Here is a 16,618-nt window from a genome sequence, read left to right on the forward strand (position 1 = left end):
ATGTGTAAGCCTGGAGTGGCGGCTTAAACCAATTGTACCATCCCGTTTCCGCTCTCAATGACAGTTTGATATGGTTAACCATACCAAGATCCAATTACACTGCTGCTATTTGCTCTTACTCTTTCTAAAACTCTGTGCCCTGCTCATGCTGAGGTTAGAGGCATAAGACAGCTTCACTTTCCTGAAAGTGACCATGGACCCGGTTAATGTAGCTCACCTCACACACACACACACACACACACACACACACACACACACACACAGACAGACAACTCACCTTCACACAAACAAGTAGGCCATTTCACTCTCTTTCTCTCTCGTTTTGTTTGCTTTTCTCTTGGATGGACACATCAGGCTTTAAATCGGATGTGCTTCACTGGAGCTTTGTTTGCCGTGCAGCAGGATATCGCACAGAGAAAGTGAAATTGGCAATTTGGTGTGATGGGAAGGAACAAAGAGAGAATCAAATGTCAGTAATACTTAGTATGAGATTCTTGCATCCAGCATACAAAAAATATTCTCACTATGTAAAAATACAGGTTTCAGAAACATAATTCATTACACTGTCATAAAAACTCATAATATACTGTCATAAATCTGACACTCCTTGTATACATTTGCTAACATGAAGTGTAAAATGGCTTGAAATATTATTATTTTCTTGGCTACATATTTAAAGCTATAAAGGGAAATTTGTTTTAATTACTTTATTAAATATTATATAGTATTTATTTTTACTGTATTAGAAGAGGCTGCAAGGGGGTGGTTGGGGTGCACAGAAAATCCAAAGAAAAAATATGTTACCCTAACATTGTTTAATTAATAAATTTTGTGTCATATCATTGTTTGAATGTTCTTGGTGTATCATTGCCGCCGCTGAGTGCTAAGACACTAAAGCATAGCTTGACCTTTCATAACAAATCATTAAGATTAATCAAAATATTTTGTTCAATTGACATTAAGTGTAACTTTCTTTCTGTATATTTCCTACAGTGTATTTTAAATATATTTACCATATAATATTTTAATTGTGTTTGTGTATTTATTATAATGTCAGCAAAAAAAGCCAAATATCTAATTCTGAAAACAACAACTGAAACAACAGTAGTATTCCCATGTACTATAAAGGTGTTTACAAATTAGCAAGGAGATCATCATATTGGAGGTTCTTGGCATAAATGCATTTCCTGCCCTCTAGTGGTTCTAAAATGTATCCTACAATGTATACAGTTCGTAATATGTGGTTCCCTAAAGAGGGTGACCCTCCAATATTTAGCCATAGATTATTGTACTGATAACAAATACACATCGATTATGATGTTTTTTTTTTTTTTTGCCAGATGTATATAACCATATATATATATATATTTTTTTTTAATGTCGTTTCTTTCAGTTACGATGAATGTGTGGGACAAGGGACGCAGATATATGTTCCTACGGATGATCCGCCCCCCTACTCCCTCACAGACCCATGCCGGGAGCATCCCGCCCCACGCAGTCACAGAGAGATGGATGATCTGCTCGCTGGGGCTTCTTGGGTGTCAGCAAATGGCTCTTCCCATTACACAACCAGACTACAGGACTTCAGGCACCAGCCAGTCGCCTCCATCTCTTTGTCAGCCTTACCTTTCGATGAGGCACCGCCATATGAGGCAGTAGCGAGTGAACAAAACCAGCCCCTTCCTCTGATGCCCCTGGATCTGCTCAAACACACTACAGCGGACTGCAGTCCTCAGGACAGCGTTTCCCACAGGATTCTGTAATCCTGTCCTCTCCGGCATACTCATGCATCACCTGTACCAAACCAGCTTTGAGAGGGATTCTTTTGTGTGGCTGGGGTCTCCTGAGTCAAGAGCTGAAACAGACATCTGCTGAAGCCCACAGTTACCTCTGACTTCAGCCGACACTGATACTGTACCTCATGTTTTATGTGACACTGCGGGAGCCACCACAAGAGCACAGGTCTATCGGTCACTTTTTTGAGCAACACCTCACCTTGTCTTTTGCTTATGGTATAATTAGATGGCAATGTGTTTCTTCTCTAACTGGTAGACTGATAGATGAATTCAAGCATCACAGCTAATTTCAACAACCGTGGAAATGTTCCCTTCTGGATGCCCGGAAAGAGCAGAAAGCTCCTCAATAAACCTGGGACCATAATAGAGAAATTTACATAGGAATAGAAATGTAGGTTTCTTTTTGAAAATGTATTCCTGACTGTATTTCCACATGACGGTTTATTACAATTTCATAGAATAAGATGAGAAATGATCTTTAATAGAAATTTGAATGTCATCAGAAAATCAATGTGCTTTTAATCCATACTTTTTTACACTTGATTTCATTTCTTTGCTCCTTTACATCAGTGGTTCTCAAACAGAGGGCCAGGGCTCATTAGGGGCCTAAACCAAACCTCCTGAAAGTCTTAAAATTATTGAAATTTAGTTATAGTAATATAATCTTAATGGAATAGTTCGCCCTGAAAACAGATGGAGAAATTTAACATTACGTCGTTTGCTAACCAATGGATCTTCTGAAGTGAATGGGTGCTGTCAGAACGAGAGTCCAAACAGCAAACTTCAGCTCCATTGGAGAGCAAGTGATGTAATGCTACATTTCTCCACGTTTAGGATGACCTTATGGCAGGGGTGTCTAAACCTGTTTCTGGAGGGCCACTGTCCTGCAGTTTAGCTCCAACTCTAATTGAACACACCTTGGAGTCAAAACTGTTTTTCTGAACCACTGTTTTACATCTATTTCCCAGATCACTGTGATTTATTTATATTTCCTTCTGTTTGTAAAGACGTCTGTTTTCCTAAAGTCTCAAATGCATCTGGAGATCCTATTAGGAGAACAGCAGATGTGTGATAAGTGATATCAATGCATATGACAATACAAGCTATAAATAGAAAGGGCTGTAGGGAACACTTTACCAAAGGGTGTAAAACAATGTTCCATTGTTCTCCTGAACTGCATTGATGCTGTGTACATTATAACATAAGAGCCTAGACTGGTGTCAAAGCAGCTCAACTGCACAGCCATTGTAGGACTGACGTCAGTGTGAAATAAAACATAACATAAAAAAACATAAGATAGTTATTGCTGGACACCTTGTGCTTCCTAAACATTTATGTATCAGATTTGTTTCTGTTTTTGTTCTAACATTGCCCACTTCATTCATTTGAACACAAAGGCTTCCCACATGCATGTTTCTAATACACAACGTGCCTATTAATCACCATGACTGTTAGATCAACATGCTAAAGTGAAGAAACATTCATTTCAAAAGATGTGTGTGTATATATATATATATATATATATATATATATATATATTATATATTATATATATATACACACATTTAAAATCTGCCCAGAAATGACACTGCATGACACCTCACCTCTATTCTCACAACTTCCCACGCATCACAAAATATATACTTATAGAAAAGGGTCTGTAAGGGATTTTTTAATTAAATTTGATGCATGAATGCGTTTCTTGTGTAGCTCAAAGAAGAAATGATTATTAAATGGCCCATTCTTAATTGATGTCAACTTTGGACTTTCACATTCTATTACTTTTGACTTCCACTAATGTTTAGTAAGAAAATTGATACTCATCAGCTATGAAGAAAGGCAACTTTTTCTATAACAACAGATCTGAAGTAGCATTACAAGATTATTTTGTAGATGTCGAGCACGTCTCGGTATGCTCATATAGCTCTGTAAAAGTGTGAGCTGTATCACCTTAGATGAAGAAATGGTCCAGATGTTCTGTGATGTAATGAGTAGAGGTGTATTAGCTGTTGCCACCGGACTGTAATAATAATACTGTGTCTGTAAACCCTTGACTTTAATTAAATAGTTCACCCAAATCAGAAAATTAGAAGAAATCGTACCCTCATGCTATCCAAGATGTAGACAGAGTTTGCTTCTTCATCGGAACAGATGTGGAGAAATTTAACATTACATCACTTGCTCACCATTGGATCCTCTGCAGTGACTGGGTGCTGTCAGAATGAGAGTCTGATGAAACAGCTGATAAACACATCACAATAATCAACAAGTAATCAACATGGCTCCAGTCTGTCAAATAACATAGTGAAAAGCTGCATGTTTGTAAGACAAATCCATCAAGGCATTTTTACTTTAAACTGTCACTTCCGGCCGAAATAATTCATAAACCATAACAACTGACATATTTGCTTAGACCTGTTATGGTTTGTTTCCGCTTGTAAATTGTGCAGACTTCACTGAAAGCATATGGATAGAAGACTCGTGTTGTAGTCAGAAGGAACAGATTGAAGTTAAAAACATTTTGATGGATTTGTTTAGTCCATCAAAATACAGCTTTTTGCTTCACGAGATTAATTAATCAATTAATCATTAATCAATCAATTCAAATCTGTTCGGATGAAGTAACACCCTCAGGCCATTCAAGATGCAGGTGAATTTGAGCAGATTTTCATTTTTGGGTAAACTATTCCTTTAAGTCACACTTGTTAGCAAGGATGTATCAATTCTGTATGCACATACAGATGAAATGCACACATAAAGAACTTAAAAGAATATTTTAAAAAATCCCTAATGATGATCTGTTTCCCATTGGTCACATAGTATTTCTCTTCTTTCGTTTTCAGGGTTTTGTGATGTTGCTGATGTTCAGGAAAATCACTGGCTTACATTTGTGCGCTAAACTATTTTCATTAGTTTCATTAGACCACATGGATGTGTTTCTTACACCAGAATAGCACCTTAGCTTCCAAGCCCATTGTAAATGTTACATCTCAAATGTGTTCTTTCTCTGTCACTATGTTGTGGTTGGTTGTCCGAAGTGAAAATCTTGTTTCATAGAGCTGCAGATATTAATGTGCGTTTTGTATTAAAAGTCTTTATTCCTTTACCACTGTATCATCTAAATAAATAAAAACACAAGACTTCTATCTGTTGAGATGTCCATCTTTCAATGCTTTCTGGGATAATTATATGTTTTGTTAAAACCAGACTAATAGCAAATTAAGTAAAATAGCAATGAAAGATTTTGTTGTGCTCAGTTGGCAAGTTTCAGAGAATGTTGTGCAGTTTAGGAACATATGTTGATTGTACACTGAAGGCTTCCAGATGGACAGAATATTTCCTGAATCATTTTGCTCATTGACTCCTGTCATTCATAATGCATTACGAGCCTCTCACTAGCACTGATGTGGATATTCATCTCTCTCCTGCCTGTTTGCATGGTGAGCTCACAGAAAGCATCTTGAACAGATGGCCTGTGCCATAGCTCTGCCCTTAATTAGCCTCTTATCCCAGAGCTCCTCTTCTATTAAACTATACCAGAGGAATGATCATTTCATCCAGAGCTGACACGCATGATGATCCACACAACTCTATCAAACTAACTACACTACAGCAATAGAAACACAACCACTTGAAACCATTTAAATGTATTTTAAACATAAATGAGACGTAATTAACTGGAAGTAGATTCTTCTCCTTTTAGTTTCTGTTATTCAGATCATTGTAGTCATTCTCCATTAACACTCTCTTTATTTGGTGACATAAATGCTTATGATGGTTTTGTAGTTTTGTCATATGAATATTTCTGTATTCAGGATACATTTTGATACATTAGGTTGATTGTCATATTTTATTGATTTTGTTGATTGTCATATTTTATTGATTTTTTTATTGATATATATATATAATTTTCCACATCACTGTGTAGTTTAAGCAGGATTTCCCCCACGGGGTCATTGATCAATTCAATGTTTTTTTTTGTTTTTTTAATTCAAGAAATGTTTTACAATATTGCAAACATACATTCCTTAGAAATATAGAACATTTCCAAAAATGCATATATTAAACAATTGAAGTCAATTTGGACAATCATAAAACACCAAAAGGAAAAGAAAAAAAAGGAGAGAAAAAAAAAGTAAAAAAAAAATAAAACATCAAAGAAGAAAATCATGGTACATGAAAGATCTCATCATATTTTTTCAGAAAAGACATACATTTTCTATTATCAATTGTTCTTAGTGATTTGATTAAATATTTCACATCACAAAGGAAATCAATAAAAGTAGGAATTTTCTTAAGAAACCTTTGCTTGTGAAAGTAAAATTTTGCCACAAGGATAAGGAAGTTAACAGTAGATTCTAACGATTTGTTTGGGCTTTCAAAAAGACAAATTACATCCTTTATGCATAGATTACAGATCATATTAACTTTAGAAAAACAGTAAGAGCTTAAATCATTCCAGAAAATTGAAGTAACGTTACAAGAAAAAAACAAATGACAGATGTCTTCAACTTCATTATTACATAATTGGTTGAAGAGATGCTTGCTTGGGTCAGACACCATGTGGTATTTTATCCCAAGGATAGGTGGCCTTTCTTTTTTGATGAAATGTAATTACTCCACTGGTAAATTACCTATTAAATTGGCTAGTTTTCATCAACAAGTGCTGTTAGCCTGGAAATTGGTTTACAACCACAACTTTCCCCCCATAAAACCATCTTATGGAATAACTCAGATATTAAAATTAGAAATAGATCATTCTTTCTTGAGAAATGGTTTGATAAAAACATAATTTTTATTGCAGATCTATTCAACACTAATGGTGATCTGTTATCCTATGAGAGTTTTATGAATACCTACCAATATCCTATTCCGTTTAAAGACTTTAACTCTGTTATAAAGGCTATTCCAAGTGGTTTAATATGTCTGATGAAAGCTTCCCTTACACATGAGGCATGTTCTAAACAATTACCTTTGTTATGTTTGGATGGTGTTTCAATTTTAAGTAAAGATTGTAATAATAAATTTATTCGTCAACTCTCTCAATCTAGAAATCTATGTACTCCAAAAGGGAAATTCTTTTGGAATTCTGTAATAGATAACATTCAGTGCAGGAAGACTTGGTTACTACCATTTAAATATTGTATACCCAATAAAATGAAAGAAGTGCATTTTAAAATTTTGCATAATATATACCCTTGTAACGCACTTTTGACCAAATACTGTGATTTTGATCAATTCATTGATGTCAGAAAGGTATTTTCCTTTCTGACGTCACTCAAAAACGTGTTTGACGTGAATGAGCGTAAATGTTGTGATTACGTCGCCATCTTCTGGACATATTTTTACACGCGAGTCATGAGAATAAAATTTTTTTTTTTGCAATAGATGTCAGCGTTTCCCACATTCGAGGGCAGAATAACAATGGTGACATGTAGGTATACCAGCAGTCGTTTCTCGGACAAATCATGGACAAATAGCCCATGTTACAATCAAGTGTAGTTAGGCTACATGTGTGTAGTTATTTCAGTTGTCTGTTAAGGCTGAGATGAATGAGAACGAGATCGTTATTACTTCGCTGATGCCTGCAGATAGTTATCGGTCAGGGGCATGTATGGAAATGGAAGACTTTCATTACTGTAACCCTTCTCAGTTATTATTAAACTACAGTAAGGAAACTCATAGTTGAGGTTCTTCCGTATTTGCGTCGCTTGCATACCTGCATGTTCATCATCATCCCTCATTTGCATACTGTCTACTTTCGCTTCCTCGACGGGAGTTGATCAGCTTGATCACGTCCTGTCACGATCATGACCAACAGCGTCGAAGACCAAACGCATGTTTCGCGAAAAGACGTGTTCGTTAAGTATCTACAGTACTACGACAGAGTCTGTTGTGAAGGCGACGTGAAAGTGTGCTCAGAGACAACGGTGACAGATGAAGCCAGGCGAGTGCTGCTGTTACCGGGAGAAGAGCCGCGGAAGAGACTCGACGCGCCGCACTTCTACGAGACTCTGTGTGAGTGCGCACAGTACAGAGACTGCCAGAGACGAGTCCACGACTTGAAAAAAGCCGTCGAGTTACTGGAGATGTTCTGTGTCAACCTGTTTTTGTTTCCGTGGAAGAAAGAGATTAAAACCGTAAAGGTAAATTAAAGCCGCTAGTTATAGGTCTGTCCTCTCTACTCTCCCAGCTGATGATAAGAAGAAGTTAAACCGGCCTCAGATGGTTTGCTGTTCTCATCTGGTCTCCTAGCCTGGTCAGACTGATCTGTTATGGTTTTAGAAGGTCTTGGGGTACTTTTCAGTTGGTCAGACCAGCTAGACCATCAAGACAGCTTAGCCACGCTGGAAGGCCAAGAAAAACCGGCAAACTATTTGAGGCTGGTTAACTGTCACTGGCTTCCTTTCATTTTCATGATCTGTTTGACCCCAAGCACTTTTTGATGAACACTAAATCATTTTAAACACCAAAGTGTTGATACATAATGACTTTAGCCCTAGATGGTTTGCTGATTTGCACTGGTCTCCGAGCCTTTTCTGGCTCATCTGTTTTCTGGTTTAAGAAGGATTTTGAGTAACTGTCAGTTGTTTAGACCAGATTTGACATCAACTAGGAGACATCTTAGATAGCATGGAAATGAACCACAAATACTGCTGCCCTCAAAACCATATTTAACACAGAAGTGTGAATTTATATATATATATATATATATATATATATATATATATATATATATATATATATATATATATATATACACTTTTGGTAAGATTCTTCGGGTAGTGTACACACTGTCAATCTCAGCAGAACGTGAAGACTATAATAATTGTTTGCAGTACAGTAATTTAACACATCAGGTCACAAGGTTTAATTATGTTAGAAGGGAAAAAAATAATTAAATATACCATACAATATACAATTAATCAAGACTGTTTTATTCCCCTGTTCTCTCAGACATTTACAGGACACTTTGTCTATTACATCAAGCCAGTATTGCCTTTTGCCAGAAGTATTCTTCAGATTATTGGATACTGCATAGAAACAGACACTGAGTATAGACTATCAGACAATTTTGACCCTGACAAGGCCAAGAGTATGGGATTCGACCTTTTCCTTGTCAGGTTAGAGTGTGAGAATCTTCTTGAGCTCATGAACCAGAGATCACATGTAGAATGTCTGGAGATCATCCGAACAAGAGCTGCTCCTCTGACCCTTGTTGCTGGGGAAGAAGCTTCAGAACCTATCAGCAACATCTGCAATCTAAACGAGGATGTTTTTAAGGATGATGGGCATGTTGAAGGTGGCTCACTGGTAAACCCAGGGGAAGAGCAGCAACAGGAGTCACTTAAAAGTCATAACTTCATTGATCAGGGAGTCGACAAGTCTCAAGATGCTTCTATCTCTGATGTTGAGAGACCGCCCAACTCATTTATGACTGACGACAAGTCTATCTTAGAGATGCAGAAGAACTACCCAGACCTGGCCATCCGACAAAAGCCCATTTTCCGAAAGTCTCAAAGATCTATGCAGCCTCTCAAGGCCCAGGAGTGGGCTGGATCCAGGGGCCTCAACGCAAACCCGTTCCCCGAGGCCATGACTGACATGAGCGGCCCCCAGTCTATAGCCATGCACACTGAGACCACGGCAGGCCATAGAAAACTACACATCCCAAATGCTCTAGTAGAAGCCCAGCCCTCAGATGACAAACCATTGGTTCTTCAAGTCGGGAAGCTGCTGCAAAGACGCAGCCGTGAAGGCTCATCAGAAGACTGCCTGGCTGAGCTAACTGAGCAAATGGGGAAAATGCACATGAAGGAACTCAGTGCAGATGAAGTGCTTAAATACCCCATAGAGGAGACCGCACAGGCCCAGCCATGCACTGGACCCAATGACGTCTTTACGGCTCCACCCACAAAATCCTCAGATGGCATGAGCCTGTCCATCCTGTGCAGCTCATCCCAGGAGCCTGTCTGCAACATCACAGGTTGTAGGAGCAGTGTTGCATCTGATGGCATTTGTGCACAGGACAGCCTCATTAAAGAGCCTCCTCAGTCAATCTACATCCCTAGTGCACTAAATGCCTGTCAACCAGTGTTTGGACCACCAACTGACCACAATGAGGGCTCAAACGGGCACAAGAGTCCCACAATTCAGCAACCAGAAGACGACCTAGTCCAAACATATGTGCTGATTTAGAGACACACAGTCCTGTGTTTTTCAAATCCATTGGCAGAGATTTTAAAGTGTACTAGACTGCAGCAGTGCACCAAAATATCTTTGTGCTAGTCATGATGTGCAAAGCATTTTCACTGATGAGGAGTAACTTGTTCTATTGATTTCAGATTAGCTTTAGTAACTTACAGTTTGTAGGAAGAACATCTGTTGCCTTTGTCTTTAACTTCTATCATAGCTTTTTGAAATGAAGGAACGTTTCTTGCTGCTATAATTTTCATGAACCTGCTTGGGTCGAATTTATTATTACAGCTTGATTTTCTAAGTAGGCCTTCTGTGCCTTATTAAATGTAGAGACAAGTAAATGTGCACTTTAACACTTAAGTGTTGAAAATGGTGTTCAGGCCTTCATTTATAAAATGTTTGTACGCACAGAGTGTAAGCTAAAATTCATGCTTACATTAAGATTTGTAAAAACGTGTCTTTAACATGTCTTTAACATGGAAAAGTGCTTAGTGCCATGTCAGGTTCTAATCATGTGTACACACTTAGTTTTTTTCTTGTAGCAGAATTGGTATTTGGAAATCAAAAAAAAAAACTAATTTTGGAAATTGACTGGTGCTCTTTTATATGCTAATGACATTGATTAGGGGTGTTTACAAGATTGATTTAAAAACAATTCAGCTTTGCACACTTTCAAAAACATTTGTGATTTATAGATTCACATCTGGAAGAGAGGCGTATACGCACATTATTTTGTGCGTACATTTGTTTCTCTGAATCACATGCACATTTGAGAAATGATCTTAGATCAGTGGTTTATATGCAACATTTTATAAATGAAGCCCCTGGTGCATCTGTATTATACTAGCTGTTATTTAAAGTTATAAGGTTTCAAACAATTTTTGTATTGTTCTTAAACTGCTACTGAGGCTTCAGTGGAGTACAGAATTATTGGACTGTAAATTACAATGTAATAAAATCAATATTTTCAAATAAGTTTTTCCAGTTTATTTAAAACAATGCCTTATGCAGTATAAAATTACACTGGTCACAGTAACACTTTAAGTAACGTAAACTGACCACACTGTCTGTACTTGTTAGTGACACTGTCCGTAAGTGGCAGAATGAACTGAATTCATGGAAATAAAAGGATCATTAAGACCCTAGTATGATGATTTCACTGTAAAATGCAGGAGTAAATCACATACAGTATATTTGCACGCTTTGGAATTGCCATTTAGAATTGGAAATGTCTACTGACATAACAAAAGAGCCAATGGAAATGTTTCTAAGTGCAGCACTTTTAGGTGGTATGGAATGCTTCCATAAACAAGGCTAAAAATAAAGACTGTGTCTCCTGTTAAGTGCCTAAACCAAGTTTGAAAATACTGCAAATGCAAATACAAAATAATAATCATAAAAGGCAGAATTGAAATAAAAATATTATATGAACTAATAAACAAATCCTACTATACAAATCAACTGTCCACTGCAGGAGGAATGTTTGTAAATCCAGTTTCAAGTAAAAAAAAGTGCTTGCTTCATCTGTCTCGATGAGAGCAGAAGACGCGTGTATGGATTGATATTCATCGTTTTCTCAGATCTTAAAATGTGCCATTAATATCTTCTCTTTGTTCTCCTCATACTGATGCAGCATCTTCTTAAGGTCATGATCTGCTGGGATTACCTGCCCACCAAAGAGAAATCCCAAATCACTCCATGATATAATGCATGGAACATTATTTATGAGTTCAGCTCATCAACAAGTGATAACACATTATTTCACAATATGTATCAAATTATGCAATAAGGCTTTTTAACCAATGATTTTTGGCAGAAACTCACCAGAACTGGAGCAGGAAGCTCAAACGACTTGTGATGAATGAGCCAGTCCTCATGGAGGTGATGGATTGATTCTAGGTACTCCTAAAGAGTAAACATCACCAAAAGTGCAATCACTTTCAGAATATATAATAACAATATGTAATCTAGCCTTCTGATACCATTACAAGTGAAAGCCATCTATGAGCTAGAACCAAAGCTTTAAACTTAAAGGAGTCATAAACTAGCTTTTTTAATTATTGTATATTGTCGTCTGAGGTCTACTTATGACATTTGCATGGTTTTTACATTTAAAAACTTCTAAATCAATAAGTAATAGGACATTTTCTACCCTGGTTGTGAGGCCGGCTCGACAAACGCTCTGTTTTTATGGTCGTTCCACACTGAATACTTGAAAGTAAACGCCCACTGCTATGATTAGATAAAAGTTTTGCATCCGTGGTGAGATGAAGCGAACATACGCTCAATGTTTCACTCACATGAGCTGAAACTTTATTCAAAATAAAGTTCAACCATGCATTCCTAATATTTGAATCCAATGGAAGGTTATGCAGCGACCGGGGTTTTTTTTATTTATTTTTTTATGGCATGTTTATTGTTGTTCGATCCAGTTTAGCGCCACTTGTGTGAATCAGTGGGCGGGGCTAAAAAATGAGGCGTGTTTAACCCATCTATTACGTAATAGGTAGGCACAATCCAGGATCTGGCGTCTGCTGGGCCTAGTGTCAATAAAAGCTTTTATTTCAGTAACAAGGACATTTTCAGTTCATTTTCAGTTCTTCTTTTAGTACGATGATCTCTTTTACATCGAAGGCTCAAGTAAAAGTTGATTTCTCAATTCATGACCCCTTTAAAATGTGTCCGCCATCTGCTCTTTCGGCATTGACAGCAGAGTTACAGAATCTATTTTGGTTGTTTCAGTTCAGTTTTGCATGCACAGCTTTTCACTTTGAACTCCACAACGGCTCACCAAGGGAATGAGCTTCTCTTCCTCGCTGCACCTCTGCTTTAGTCTTTCGTAGCAAGTCTGTGGAGACGTCTGCAGGTAAACTGTATAAAAACATGCAAAAAAATTTTGTAGTTGGGCTACACGAAGACATTTATTAAAAATGTTAGTTATCCACATCTAACGAGCAACATGTGGTGGTGCAATGCAATACAGATATATTTGCCATACCAATAAGGTCCACAGGAATAGCAATATTCTTTATGATCCACTCAAACCATTCACTTAAAACAGCAAAGTCCACCTCGGGCATCTTTCCACTGTCAACCAAATAAAATAATAACATTAGTACACGTTTAATGATCAGATCATATTGTGGTTACACTTTATTTAAAGGTGTCTTTGATATAGTGTAATGAAACAGTTCTAAGCAATATTACTTAACCAAATGTACTTACTATAGGGATAGGGTTTGGTTCAGGGATAGTTGCATGTCATTTTGCATAATTTACATAAAGTACATGTAGCGTATAAGAAGGACACCAAAATAAAGTGTTACCCATTTATTTGCCCGATAGTGGGCAGGTAAAGCGCTTTCAGTGTTATAAACCAATTTTAGGTTTGTAAATATTCAGGATGAGCACGCATCATGGTTGCAGAAAACCCGGGAGCGAATAGCCTTTACGGATAGAGAATTACACGGATACAGTATAAAATTATTAGGTTTAAAAAGATGGTCGATTATATTGATTAGATGTAATTTTCAAAATGTTCTCTGCATATTACAAGAGCTTGTCACTCAGCGATAAGCACTATAAGCTATTCAGTGAAATTGACGTTAGATAGTGGGATAGTCTTACATATCCGAAACAGGGATGACGTTTTTTTTGTGTGCGGAGACTATCTAGTGGCAGAAGATGACGGTTTTCAACTGGAATAAAAGAATAATAATAATTAAAAAAATTAATTTGATTTGATATTTCAAGATTCTGACTTTATTCTCGCAGTTCCGATATTATATCTCACAATGCTAATAAGGAAAAACAACTCGTCATTCTCTCTTTTCCCCTCAGCTCTTTGTTTTTTTTTCTGTTTGTTTTTTTTTCTGTTTTTTTCTCTCCGAATTGACAAACTCAACTCAAACTATTTTTGAGTTAAATCGAGTTATAAAGTGTGAATTTGGAAATATAAACTTGCATTTGTAAGGAAAGAAAAGTCAGAATTGTGAGATAAAATAAATAAATGTTATGTAAAAATATTAATAGTAAGGTTTGTATGGCTAATACAATACATCATTGAACAGCAAATGTGAATATTATGCAGACCTATTGTTAAAATCAAATGTATGTTTTAGAAGTAGAGTAATCATAGCAGTTTTCATCCAAAATATGTCCATTTAAATGTCAGCGTTTAGCCTCAAATGGTGTCTTTCACGACAGTATTCTATAAAAATGATTTGCATTGCGATCTTGACATCAAAAGGCACAAAAATATATATATGTTTCTCTTATTCCATGGATTTTACCCATTTACCTCCACTTGTTCCAAGTGTTTTTCTGCAACCACCATGCGTACGCAGCTGCAAGTGACGTAACTGTGACGTCTACTCTGAATTAGTCTATAAGGAAACATACCTTTTGTAAAGATTTTCCACAAAAATGTACTTTGCACTGTAAATAGATCTTTCTATCATTCTGACTGCTGCTGACTGTGGCGACAGAAAGAAAAAACGAAACAAAAAAACAGGTTATTACAGTCGTGATTCACATTCCATTTCCTCTGTTCACGCAGAAAGCAGAGGCTCATTTCTGTATTGCAGAACAAAAACAGATACATGTAAAGCAACTGAACAAAACTGACTATAGGGATGTGAAAAAGGACTAGTACATGCCATCGGTAAGACATGCCGATCCAGCATTGTCAGTTGGATATACGTCTGAAGAGTGAGTCCCCATCTAGAAGGGTCCTGGTACATCAATCCCTGTGGCAGAATAAAATACATTTATACGATGATCAAATATGCAATAAATATGCAAATAATGCTCATTAAATTCATAATGAAGTGCCACTGGCTCCCAACCAATGGATTGCATCCTTGCACATTCCTCCATTTAGACACAGGCTCTGTTAACACCTAAAACACAACACACGTTTCAGATGTATATTAAATAAACGATTAACAAGAATAGAGATATTTCAGAAAATGTAAAAAATATTATCCATCACAGATTTACGGTTTACTTCAATGTCACTGGTTTTGCTGAAGTATTCCAGACATGTTGTCTTTCCACTTGCGATATTTCCCTCCAACCAAATCTGAAAAGAGAGTGGATGCAAATTTCAAAACAACAACAACCCATAAACATATTTAACAATATTGTGTTCACAGTATTCTTCAGGCGTGCGATTAACCCCCTTCCAGATCTATTCATCCAGATACATGCTGTAGTGTGTAACTCACCACTGATTTCTTCTCCTCGCCGTTTCTAACCAGCTTCCCTTGAGAAGAAGAAGACAACATCATGAAGCCTGTCTCGGATTCAGCGGCTGATCTCTATGGCAACAGTCAAAGGATGGGAGATGCTCAAGCTCGTGCCAGTACGGTTAATGCAAAGCTGAGAGAGCATGATATAACTCGGTTAGGGAAGATTTGAAGAAAATACGAACCGAACGAGTAATATTATAAATATATATATAAATTGGAACGAGAGATGTGGTCGCCGTTATACTGCGTAGACCGGAAGCTGGCGCAGGACTTACGGTGAATGACAGATGTGCTGCTCCACGAACGTCCGCTTAAACCATATATGTTATCTATAGACTGTATAAAAACAGGCTTAAACGCTTTCTCAGAGCAGGCATTGTGTTTCTCAGAGAAGTGCATGTGTTGACAAAGATTTGTGTGGATAGCGAGGTAAAACAACACGACAGAACTCTTTTAAGAATTATTCACCAATCATCTCGCTTGTTTCATCGACGTCTAGTAGTCACACAGACAAATACAAGACTGACGTGAACTCATGATGCGCAGAACTTGCACTGCAACACTAATGAGCGACCAAAACATGTCAAAATAAAAGTCACATTTTTTTAAATCGTCACTAGAATATTCGTAAGATGTACAATATTATTTGTGAAATAAGCCTACATTATTATTATTATTATTATTACCACGCAATACTTCTTGGGCCTAAATTGGCCCATTTTCTATATAAAAGTATACTTTTAAGTATAATTTAAGTATAACAGTAGTATACTTTGAGTTCTAGTTTACCTTGTAGTTTGCACTGCAATTATACTAAAAGTGAACTTACAGGAATACTGACAGTTTACTAATTAAATACTTTGTACACTTTGAAGTATAGTCTCAGTAAATAACTAGTTAGTATTTTTATACTGCAAGTATACTCATAAGTTTTCTTTAAGAGAACTTTTCATTATACATTAAGTATACTACTATGTCCCTATTTATGATTTGTATATATTTTGGTCTATGGATATCTGAAGATACAAAACATCCAAAGAAAGAACAGGGTATCTGCATGTAAACAAAAACATTTTATTCTAGCTTCATGCATTCTTTTTTTAAACACTTTAATGTTGGTAAGTTTCACCAGAAATAAAGAAATAAATTTTTGAACAAAAAGCTGAAAAAAAAAAGACTATGAATTGGATTCAGAACGATAATCAAAATGTATGGAGTCGATGAACATCCCAAAGCTTGACTGTAATTATAACCTCTTCATCGCTCGACATTTTATTCCATAACATTACAGTTTTGATGCTGTTTTATGTCAGATGATCATGTTACATATCTGTTGTTCATTTTTCTTCTTCGTTTGTGTTTTTTTTTGGG

General features: G+C 36.7%; 3 protein-coding genes across 4 annotated transcripts in view; 2 read left to right on the plus strand and 1 right to left on the minus strand.

Annotated features, from left to right (window-relative positions):
* LOC132107793 (protein BEAN1-like) overlaps window positions 1-2,028 on the plus strand; it is a 72,460-nt gene extending 70,432 nt beyond the window's left edge. For both annotated transcript variants that reach the window (XM_059514006.1, XM_059514015.1), the window contains exon 6: window positions 1,394-2,028. In XM_059514006.1, the coding sequence (XP_059369989.1) occupies window positions 1,394-1,763 (370 nt within the window). In that variant the 3' untranslated portion in view covers window positions 1,764-2,028. The remainder of the gene's footprint in view (window positions 1-1,393) is intronic.
* Window positions 2,029-7,398: 5,370 nt separating this feature from the next.
* LOC132107799 (uncharacterized) lies at window positions 7,399-10,542 on the plus strand. The gene is made up of 2 exons (XM_059514030.1): window positions 7,399-7,942; window positions 8,754-10,542. Exons 1-2 carry the CDS (start codon window positions 7,607-7,609, stop codon window positions 9,993-9,995), a joined length of 1,578 nt encoding a protein of 525 aa, XP_059370013.1. The 5' UTR covers window positions 7,399-7,606; the 3' UTR covers window positions 9,996-10,542.
* A 1,029-nt stretch (window positions 10,543-11,571) lies between these two features.
* LOC132095432 (thymidine kinase 2, mitochondrial-like) lies at window positions 11,572-15,646 on the minus strand. Its single transcript, XM_059500424.1, has 10 exons — window positions 15,523-15,646; window positions 15,224-15,261; window positions 15,004-15,078; window positions 14,843-14,896; window positions 14,650-14,743; window positions 14,397-14,466; window positions 12,994-13,082; window positions 12,787-12,866; window positions 11,820-11,900; window positions 11,572-11,661 (listed from the first exon to the last, which is right to left on the minus strand). The coding sequence occupies exons 1-10, from the start codon at window positions 15,644-15,646 to the stop codon at window positions 11,572-11,574; spliced, it is 795 nt and encodes a 264-aa protein (XP_059356407.1).
* Window positions 15,647-16,618: the final 972 nt, after the last annotated feature.

The sequence above is a fragment of the Carassius carassius genome, chromosome 2 (assembly GCF_963082965.1).
Source record: "Carassius carassius chromosome 2, fCarCar2.1, whole genome shotgun sequence".
Lineage (NCBI taxonomy): Eukaryota > Metazoa > Chordata > Actinopteri > Cypriniformes > Cyprinidae > Carassius > Carassius carassius.

Excerpts from the sequence above, each read along its gene's own strand:
- LOC132107799 (XM_059514030.1), top strand. The coding sequence starts at position 7,607 with ATGACCAACAGCGTCGAAGACCAAACGCATGTTTCGCGAAAAGACGTG. Across the intron at positions 7,943-8,753 it reads AAGAGATTAAAACCGTAAAG|ACATTTACAGGACACTTTGT; the intron begins GTAAATTAAAGC and ends CTGTTCTCTCAG.
- LOC132095432 (XM_059500424.1), bottom strand. The coding sequence starts at position 15,646 with ATGCACTTCTCTGAGAAACACAATGCCTGCTCTGAGAAAGCGTTTAAG. Across the intron at positions 15,262-15,522 it reads CAGCACATCTGTCATTCACC|GGAAGCTGGTTAGAAACGGC; the intron begins GTAAGTCCTGCG and ends CTTCTTCTCAAG. Across the intron at positions 13,083-14,396 it reads GTGGAAAATCTTTACAAAAG|TGGAAAGATGCCCGAGGTGG; the intron begins GTATGTTTCCTT and ends TTTGGTTGACAG.